The sequence below is a fragment of the Lepisosteus oculatus genome, chromosome 15, assembly GCF_040954835.1.
Source record: "Lepisosteus oculatus isolate fLepOcu1 chromosome 15, fLepOcu1.hap2, whole genome shotgun sequence".
NCBI lineage: Eukaryota > Metazoa > Chordata > Actinopteri > Semionotiformes > Lepisosteidae > Lepisosteus > Lepisosteus oculatus.
This window is the reverse complement of record NC_090710.1, coordinates 22,670,202-22,681,047: the sequence shown is the minus strand read 5'-3', so window position 1 is coordinate 22,681,047 and position 10,846 is coordinate 22,670,202. Positions and strand designations below refer to the sequence as shown.

The following is a 10,846-nucleotide window of genomic DNA, read 5'->3' as shown; positions in this document are numbered from 1 at the left end:
ACGCGCTAGAGTACAGCACTGATTCCACCGAGAAAGTGTTTAATAAACGCAATGTACTGTACTATCCATGGTGCTGAAGCAAGAGCGTTTTTTTAATTGCAGCACAATTTCAAGGAGTGCAAAGGAGGTAGATTCTTGAAGTGATTTATATAATGATGATCCCTGGTAGAGAAGAACAAGAGACTCAGATATTGCACTTTCGGATCTGATAACGAAATGCAGAAATCAGTAATTTGGTTCTAGAATATTCCAGCAGAAAGATACTCTATAACATGCGCTTTTTGGCAAAACAATTTATTCCATTTCAGCGGCGATTTAAATGTATTGATCACGACTATGAAACCACCTTTCCTCTGTGCAAACGAAATGTACTGTACAGTACTTCATTGTCTGTTTCATCCGTGGAGCATGAGGAATATGTATGCTTTTTCTCTTACTATAAAGATACGGTTACATAAAGCAAAAAAAAAATGTAAGTACCAACAACAACAACAGCAAAAAAAAAAACAACAACAAGAAATATTCAGGTTTTGGAAATTCCTGTTCGAAATAATGTTTTGCAACATAATAACTATCCCATTCACTTAATCTTAAGGAGACATAAAATCCTAAGACTGAAACCCTGCACCAACGGTAAAGTACTTAACAGTAAACTCATTCACAAATTTATTGTTTGTAGCTCTATACTGTGCATGCAGCTACTGTATGTTTCCAAATATGTTACTCTAGTTAAAAGCATTGGTATATACTGTACTTCTATTTATAGAAAAACTGGTTATAGGATATTCATACCTGTACCCTATCTAAATAGAAGCTTTAGGATAAATGATACTTCTAAAGCAGCACAAAAAGGGCTACACAATGTCTTGTGTTCTTTCAGCCTGCCAGATTTGAAAGATAAACATAACTGCAGCTGTTTGCTTTTCCAGCAACCTATAAACGAATTTATTTGCATAGTGATTATTTGAATTAAGTGTTGAATCTATTAAATGCATCTCTTTAAAATAAATTAGCAATAATTGCTAATCCTAATTACAAAATTGGGAGTAGTAACCAACTAAAACAAAACAACCTTGAAAGAATACTGAAGTAAGATTTTTTTTTGCAAGGCACTCATTCAGGTAAACAAATATGCTGAAATCAGCTAATTAACTCGAGGTACAGTGTATTCTTACCCTACCTACGTTTTTATTGACACCCCAGCCTCCATAAACAGCTTTCCAGATACTGTGAGAATCACTCCAGACTAGACCGTGGGATGTTGAATGGCAATTTCATGAGCTAATGAAATGACAGCAATACAGGAGATTTAATTCTCAGAATATGGATTCTCACAAGACTTTATTCCTACAGATGGAGAAGAAAAAAACAACAACAAAAGAACATTTAAAGTTTGTGTAATCATTTGAGTTTCGTCGCGGTAAACGATGACGTAACAACGAAAAGGGGCTTCTAGGGAATGTATGAAGGGGTTTGTAGGTTTCCCAGTTCGTGAGTTGGTGCCCTGCTTTTGTGAGCGTCAGTATGTCTCTGTATCTGGTGGTGCAATCGAAGGCAGCTAATGCAACTTTAAGGAGCAGGAGGGGCTGGTCCATTAATTCCCACAATTGATTCTCGCTGTGAAAGTACCGGAGCTGCACAAAATTTCTCATACCTGTTAGACGAAGATACGTGAATTTATTTGTGGATTATAAACTATCTTTTAGTTTTCACTTCCTTTCAACTGACAAACATTGGTAGTTAAAACTGAGAAGAAAATACATGTACAGCTGTATCTTCTACCCCCTTCTTTTTAGATACAGCACAGCATTTACTCTAACGAATTCTTGGAATCGTCTTCTCATAAATATGCCCAAACTACTGGTTTATTTCTTACTTCTGTCGGTCTTCCATGCATGGTAAGTGGCTTTTAAATTCCTTACCTTTTAATAGTTCGCATCTTAAATCACTTTGATGGGCGCATTTTCTTAATGACTGTTTTTGGGAGATACTGTACTACAGCAGATATAATTTGCAGTCTCTCGCAGAAAACATGTATAATTAAATGCGTTTACATTTTAGGAATATGTTAATGTCCTGGAAATTATATTACATGTCGTTTTTTGACTGAATTCATAAAAATCTGTTTTTTTTTATCTAGCAATTTAAGATAATGTTGTTGTTAGAATTAACATTTGAATAGTAATTAATGATTTGGAGGTCCCCTCGGTTTTCTATCACAAACATTTATGTTGAATTTACATTTTCTAAAAGAAGAACCTAACTGGATTATATTAATTACAACTAAGAATTTCACATAAATCATTTTGCTTCACTTATTACAGTTCCCTGAAATTTTCTTTAGACTCCCCAAAGACCTAAATGTTAAAGAGTTATTGGAGAAGTTGTTTGTGACCTTTTACTTTTTCTCTTTACTCTCTGTGAAAAAATCAGGTGTATAAACTGATGGGTAATCGTGCTATACAATATTTGAAAAGGTCTATACAGGAATAGTTTTTAATTGTAAGGGGTCATTAAGTAATCTGACTTATAAACTATGCAAAGCATCTGCTTTTTTAACTGTTGGGCAGGTTGCCCTGGTAACCAGCTGTGTGATTGCAATTGTGCTTCCAATTGTACCACACAGGTATTGCCAACTGTAAGTTTTAAATCAATTGCTTGATATGTCCATTGGCATGTACTGTACATGCAAATTTAAGGGGGATCTTGTGGTTTAAGCTGGTTTATTTTACCAGGGCATTTTTTTTTTGGCTAGAGAATGGATTTGTATGTGCATTTATACAGCACAAACCTAAAAGCAAAGGTTATAGTTCAAATGCCTTGGGACAGAATACAGAACTAAAGCAAGTACAGTTTGACTATTGCAATTACATTTAGTAATGTAGTTCACAAAATGTATGCTTGTTAATAACTGCATTTGTACATCTTTCCTTGAAACCGTTTTGCAGCCTTAGTTCTAATTGACCTTCTATTCCAATGAAATGACTACAAATCAGCCTCTCAAATACTTTTCAATAAATATTCTCTGTTTTACATAAATTCTGTGCAACAAGTTTTAACAGACTAAAAGCTGAAGCGTACATATACAGTACCATAAAGTATATGTATTTGAACCTGCAATGTGACAACAGTTAAATTATTTGGCCTGTTAAAATGATACTGTAACTCAGATACATTCAAGTTATAACACAAAGAGAAAACATTCTTTAATTAAAGAAATGTCACATCTTTTTCACTCACATCACGCAGAAGCATAAACAGTTTTTCTAATGCTTCACTATTTTTTCTTCATTCTATTGTAGTTCCCAGACCATTGAATATGAGGAGGAATATGAGGATGTAACTGTGAACCAGATGCTGGCTCCGAAAACCCAAGAGACAGATGCCACACAAATATTGAACAATTTATTAAAGGAATATGATAAGAAACTTCGACCAGATATTGGAAGTGAGTTCTTGCATGTACTTTGTTGTGTGGGTGAGTGGGCAAGGAATGCAAATAATAACACAAACCAGTCTTGTATCTACAGTACATTTATTTGTATATTTGGGCAATTTTAGACAACGAATACGGTAACTGTGATTTATACAATAGAAATAATGATGCCTTACAGTAAGTATTGGGTTTTATTTAGTTTGTTTTTGATGTAGAAATTAATTTCTACAACCAATTGCAACAACACATCATCAGGAGGGTAAAACTAACCTGTCTCACTACGGTCTACTCCCAGCTCACGTTCCCTATTAGTGGGTGGATTGCTGACAGTGAACGTAGGTCTGACAAGTTGCAAAAAATAACTGCCATGACCCATGAATGTATTGAAAATGTTGATCTTTTTCTTTATCCAAAAAAATGCTAAAATCAAAACTGATGCTGCTTTTCCATTGGGTACATAAATCAGCACAGCTGAGAAAGCAATTTGTCATAATGACCGTGAAGCAACTATAATACCATGACAATAAAAGGTGAGGTAGAGGTACTTAGGAGCAAGAATGGGTGAAAAATGATCCGTGCACAATGTCTGTGCAGGTGCTGTGCATTATGAATGGAAGGGACTCCCCGTAACTCTTTCTTCGGTGCTATTTATAGCATTTTGACAGGAAAGCACTTGTCAGATGGCATTCCGAGTAAACCCATTTTCATGTTTGTCTCTATGACTACACTAAAGCTAGTGGTAGAGAAATTGAAAAAGATGATGAGTTATGCTTCCCAGTTGTGTCTTTTACAGTAATAATATATTTCTCTTAGATTGAATGTGTATAATGCATTTATTTTCACCAGAAAATATGAATTGCGAGTGCCATCCGAAGGAGTCAGATTACCTAAAGGAGAGATAAACTGGTCTCTAGCTGGTTAGTTTGAAACGAAAAACAAAGTCATTCAGAAATCTAACAATAGATAACACACAATTATTTTTCTTATTTAACAGACCACTATCAACGTTTGAAGCTATTTGTTTTCATTCTAAGACACAGTATAAAACAGTGCAAAAGATTTACATTGCTGTTCTACATACAATAATCAAAACATAGCCCTGTAGAACAACTATTTAGGGAGTTTAGCTTTCCGGTTTTCATCAACTGGCTGTACTACTGTATAAGGTGCAATCCAAACCTCTTTGCATGAATACTCCACTAATTTTACATTCTTTTTCATGAACAATAAATAGGAAATAAAAAAAAATATGTCTGGCATGATAAATCTACAGTTTTACAGTTCTACTGTATATCGTCATGTGCAGCTCAGAGGTGACTGATTGGGACTAGTGGAGGAGTCATTGGTGTGGCCTTCTTTTACCTTTGCAATGAAAAATATTGTTACTGCTGATGGGGATGATACTTGATAACTGACTGGAGCTGAGTGGCATTTATGCATGCAGGATGTTCCAACCAAATCATATTGTGATCACGTGTTAATACACTTCAAGGAAACAGAAATACAGTTCAAGCATACAGTACAGATATGAGTGAGCTTGACGTACCATAGATACAATACACTGAGACAGAACCATGCATGTGATGGAGAAAGCAGACATGTATCTTAAATTTTAAGTCAAATTCCAAATACAGAAGTATGTACTCCATTTTGTATCAGGCAGTCTTGTGTGCAAATTATGTTGCAGAAGGATGGTGCAGTATTTATGCAGGATTAGTCCTGCTGTGTTTTTGTGGTACTGGCATGAACCTAGGCCCTGTGAATGAACTGTACTGTATGTGTATGAACATATTGTGCAGTACATCTAAACAAACATAAATAGAAGGTGCAGGACATTTGAAAACATTTTACCCAGCACTTTTTGCACCAACATTTTCTTCCTATCTCACACAGTAGTAGATAAAATAAATGGTCTGTGGATAGCAAAGAAGCCCAGCTAAGCAATGCTTTTCATATTGCCAGAGCACATCAGGTAGCTTTATCAAACTTGACAAGGGATGTAATAACATGATGCTATAGTCGCGACCTATTTTTAGTATTTCCCATAATTTTCTTGTAACAATAGTCCTGTATGTCCTGATTTGTGTGGGGGAAGTGGGTAACAAGTACCCTGAGGGAGAAAAAGGACAGGTGTTTATATACTTCATCCATGAAATCATCCATTCTTTTGAAAGCGTTATAAGCAACACTCTTGGCACCTCTGAGAATTCAAAGATCCCTGTAGGGAAGGTTTCAATCAGTGTATGCACTTTTATAAAATGGAGACTGAAGGATAAGTTTTCAACAGAAAGGATGTCTGCCATTATCTTTCCATAACAATTCATCATACTGCCAATGTCAACAAGCCCACTACTACTTATGAAGTAGTGGGTATATCTGACACTTTTTCATTATAACATTGATTACTCATTTCTTCATTTTCTTTTCATGAAATACTGCCCATAATCTTAAAATGGCTCCTTTGGATAACTGCTGTTAGTTTGGTTTGAAGAGCTTCAAAGGTATTGCAGGTTTGTATTGAGTCAAGACGAAAGGAATTTTCAAATAAAATCTACCTAAATCTATTAATCAAAAACAGCATTTTCACATGCATTTTCCCCTTACTTTCTTTGAATGTGTTTTTTTTCCTAAAGAAAGAATCTCTTTAGTGTTTTTGAGAGATACTGGTATGACAATGATAAAATTGTTTTCTGGAGAAGTAAATGTGCCATGCTTTAGAAACACCTTTAAAATGTTGTATGCTCATATTTTTTATTCACTTGAATATCTGGGTGCTTATTTTATTAATTATATTAACATTTTAATGTTTTTCTGCATTGATATTTGTCTACCTTTTGGGACGGACATGGTTACATTTAAGTTATGATGTATCATCAAGTTTTTTTCATGAGTTCCACACTCCATCCGGAGATTCCTCAGAATAATTAAAGTGTCCCAATTAGCCTTAATTGAATTGCTTAAACCATTACCCAGGGGTTTTTAAGGGTTAATGATTGAAAGGCACCATGATAAATTGTGACTCTCAAGGAACAGGCTTGAGCCTCTCTGAAAAATGGATAGGGGCTACTGTATTCATCCCTTTAAATGATCATTAGCAGTGATGGAGACTTCACTATATCCCATTTTAGTGAAAACTCGTCATTGCCTGCCAAGTGTGATTTATTATTGACTGCAATGACCTTAAACACTATATACACTAAATATATATTAATTCTGTTGAAAATAATATATATATATATGTTTGTTTGTTTTGGACATCTCATTTAACTAGTTGGAAAAATAGTAACAATAATATCTAAAACTGCTGGGAGGGACCAATGTGGTAAAACTGCTCTTTTTGGCATATTTGACTGGGAATCAATTTATGGATAATTTTAAAGGAAAAATTTAAAGGATATTTAATATGATTAAAAATTAACACCAAAAGAAAATCTGCTGTACAGTAGATTACAGTAGGTGACTAGTTATCACCTAGACCCCTACAGAAGAAAAGTGTGAAAATACCACTCACATACAGTAAGATGAGATCACTTTATTGGCCATATACAATTTGTTGTTTTTCTTTTCACATACCCCAACTTGCTCTCCATGAGACACAAAGACAGGAAGAGAAGCTTGGGATCAGAGCAGCATGTCAGCCATTTATACAGCACCTCTGGAGTAGTTGGGGGTTAAGGGCCTTGCTCAGGGGCCCAACGGAGTAGCATTCCTCTGCCAGCCACGGGATACAAACTGGCAACCTTCCAGCTGCAGGCGCAGATCCTCTGCCACAGAGCCACCACACTGCCAGGTGTGTGTCATCTCCACTTTCCTCTTAAAGACTGAAGAGATTTAGCACTAGTGATACCGAATACTGTTCTATACTTTGGCTCTACCTATTCTACTGCAAAAAAGATGTGTCCATCAAAGTACTCATTCGGGTCACATTCACAAGGGTAGTTGGTCCTTGGGCAGGGGGCTGGGAGAGGCTCACAGCTCACTCACTAGCTAGATTCGCCTCACAATTCTAGTCTGTTGCTCTGCTAATTGGATGTTGCAGTTTACATCCTTCATCTCGGTTTCATCACGCCCTGTTCTGTCATCCATGACGCTGTCAGCCAGCCCAAATTTAAAATAAGCAGATCTGCACACCCAAAGAAGACTCTGCAGCCGAAATGTTGTGTTTCTTCTCTTTTCAGCATGGAATAAATCTTTACTTGTTCCTTTTCAGCCTACGCATGCTGACACAGCTTGCCTACTTGAACTACTTCAGTCTACTGTACTCGTACTTGTGGAAGTAACAAATCACCACAAAAACAAAAGAACTTTGTTTTTGTGTATTTTTCCATTGAATATAAGATGTGGGACCCCACAATTACCTTGCAACCTGAGCAGAAAAAAGTCTCAACTGAACAGAGGGTAATTTTGTCTCCTCTTTTACTTCTCTATGGTTGTTGGCTTTTATTATATGGAGCAAATGATTTAAGATTATGTGGCAGTAATTGGGTTCCATTAGATGAAATGATCCTGTAAAGCCTGTATGGATATGATTGACGTAAGGGTCACTGTACCTTATTCTGCACATGAAATTGAGTTTTAATGTTTGCTGAAACATTCTGTAGCTCCCTTGGTTATTTTTGTGCAGAAAGGGGATATTGACTTCCTGCTGAAAAATGGCATGACAGATAAACATCTCCTCATCCTGCTGCCTGCTATCCAGGATAAGGTTAAGATACACTTTGGGGGAATAGCTTGCAGTGAGAAAGTCATTAAGCTGGTTGAACATTGCTTGTGGAAGTCCTCTCGTATTGAGTTCAAAAGCTGCCTGACAAGTTTGTTTATTGTTTGGAAATTAACGTACAGTTTGTACTATTGTGAACCAAGTGTTTTTTCCCCAATTGGTTCAAATGGAATCATATGCAAGATCCATGTTATAAACAAGGGAAATTGGTTCTAGGAATGAGTCACCCTCGGTCCAGGAAGGGAACCACTGGAATGGTCTGTATTGAAGTCAACAATTTCTACAGTATGTAGCTCTTTTCAGAAGGGGGATATGCATGTCTGCATCTTGTTGCAAGGTGAAGGGTGTCTCTCCCTGGTTCTCTGTAGTTCGAGCTGGATCTTGACACAGACTTACACCATCACCTTCTTGTGTGTCACACCACAGAGGTGGTTGCAAATAATGTTTTTGACAAGATGGGAAAACATATTTGGACAAGCCCCTTCCCCTTTCTCATATAGCCTGCCTGGTTCTAGACAATTATTGATTTATAACCCAGGCCTTTTGTTTAAAGATGGATCAGTTTCAGGAATTACTGTATAAGGGATTTATGAAGACGTGGATCACATAAAATCTGAAACAGCATTACTATTTTGTCACCTGACCTTGCCAATCAAGGTTGATGGTAGGATGGGGGACCTCCCACAACAAATGTTAGTTGATGTTTAATATAATACTGGAAATTAAAAATCTGAGACAAAATGATGCATTTGTGTTCATAATAATGTCACGGATGTCGGAAGGACGAACCGTGGAATGACAGGAGAGCGAAAAAATGCTATGTGTAGTGGCGAGACGGGGGTTAGCCCGGGCTCAGCTGTTCAGGAAATGCCGTATAGAAACCTATGCCCTCAGGTAGTGGACATGGGGCGACCCGGTGCTAGCCAAGTTTCATGACATTCGAATGTCAATGCTGAGCCCCGGCAGAATGAAAGACCCGGAAATATATAGTCCCAGAGAGAGAGAGAAACACCAGAAGGACAGCAAAGAAACGGAAATGAGAGACAGGACAGAGAAGGAGCGCCCTCTGGCTGCAGAGGGCGTGACAAATAATACACAACTTATAACAGAAACTAAAGATAAAGCTAAATATACATGTGGAGTAAGAAACGTGTTTTTCCCTGGAGAAACCCAAAGAGCAAAAGGATGTTGAGGATCCCACAATATTTCACAATACACATTTCTATACATCTTAGTCTACATTTAATTCCTTGCCAGATACTATACATGTAAGTACATATTAAAACCTTAAGACAAAGATTTTTTTTTCTAGCAGCTGCAATATCACATTACTGTATTTTGTGTTAATCCAGAATACACAAGCAAAATTACACTGTCAAGCATTAGGACAATGTATTGCAGCAACAATGGTGCCCTGTCAGTAGGAGACAGGACTGAAGCCTATGGACCTGTGGACTTAATTACTATAGAGGAATAATAGGAGCCCAGGCTGGGAGTTATGCGTTCTGCTTGTCCTGTTGATGATATTCTTGTTCCTTACTTATTAGCACGTTAGTTGAGTGTGGGAATTTGGGTTCATGGTGGTGAAGCAATATAACTATTAGGGTAAGCAGGTGGAAGTATGAGAGATTGGCCCTACAACTGTCTCTTGATATAGCTATAGATTTATACTTGGATTCCACAAGAAAATAAGAGTTGAGCGCAAATTCAACTCTCAAAATCAAGCACACTGGCAGCAAGATGTAGGCCCCATCTGATTGGCTGGAGCAAGAGGAGACAGAAATTGTGGATCTTTGACAGGACGTGATGGGCTTATGTGTTACTGTGGTCTGTCCAGCACTACTGTTCCCTTCACGGTAAGAACTGCACCGACTGAACTATCCTCTAGCAGGAGATTTTATTGCCGTGAGTGAAGTTACGATCACTTCCTGGGTAGTCAAGGCTATTAGGTGGTTTAAGGAAAAAAGAAGCAGCAAAGGAGGCCAGCCTTTGGTCTGGCCTGTAGATATACAGTATGGGAATGGTAGTAAGGTGGTATGAAGTGAGTTATGAAGGGAGGAACGAAGCCATGTGAGACTTTATGGGTTTGCCTGTGTTCTCGCCCAAGGGTGAGCACAAGCCTGAGCCTATAGAAGAACTGGTGGTCTGCCTTCTGACTTCCTTTGACTTTCTCACTTGCCTCAGGCATTCCTCATTTGACAAGCTGGGAGCTCTACAGTGTCGTAGTGGAGGAAGTTAGCAGTGCGTAGGGAAACCGTCACATGTTAGGAGTCACTGTTCGGCATAAAAACAAGTGGTGTTCATGCTGGCTTAGTGTAGCCTACCCAAATCTAGCAACACCAAGCTACTACCTCTTGGGAATCCCAAGAAAAGTTGACTGATTACATTACCCAGATGTGGACCTGCAATCAGTGGACCATAGGGTTCATCCTGAAATGTCAGCTGAGTATATTTACTGGTTGAGCCACATGCAAAGCTCCCAAAGTAAACCGTTTTGAGTAATATTCACTGTAATGTATTTAAAAAAAGCACCACATTCATACTAATGATTGATGTATTTTGTAATTGAAATAATGAAGTAACGATGACTAGTTTCTCTCAGAGACTTTATAAGCAAAGTACCAAACACTTCCAAACAAAAGGAAAAAAATACATAGCATGCAACAATAAAGAATAAATAAATATTCTGA

General features: G+C 37.4%; 1 protein-coding gene across 2 annotated transcripts in view; it reads left to right on the top strand.

Annotated features, from left to right (window-relative positions):
• The first annotated feature begins 1,277 nt into the window (after positions 1-1,277).
• LOC107079478 (gamma-aminobutyric acid type A receptor subunit gamma3) overlaps positions 1,278-10,846 on the top strand; it is a 195,326-nt gene continuing 185,757 nt past the window's right edge. Inside the window, exons 1-2 of one of the 2 annotated variants that reach the window (XM_015364032.2) lie at positions 1,278-1,898; positions 3,303-3,448. In XM_015364032.2, coding sequence (XP_015219518.2) covers positions 1,762-1,898; positions 3,303-3,448 — 283 coding nt within the window. In that variant the 5' untranslated portion in view covers positions 1,278-1,761. The remainder of the gene's footprint in view (positions 1,899-3,302; positions 3,449-10,846) is intronic. The other variant, XM_015364033.2, reaches the window with a different exon arrangement.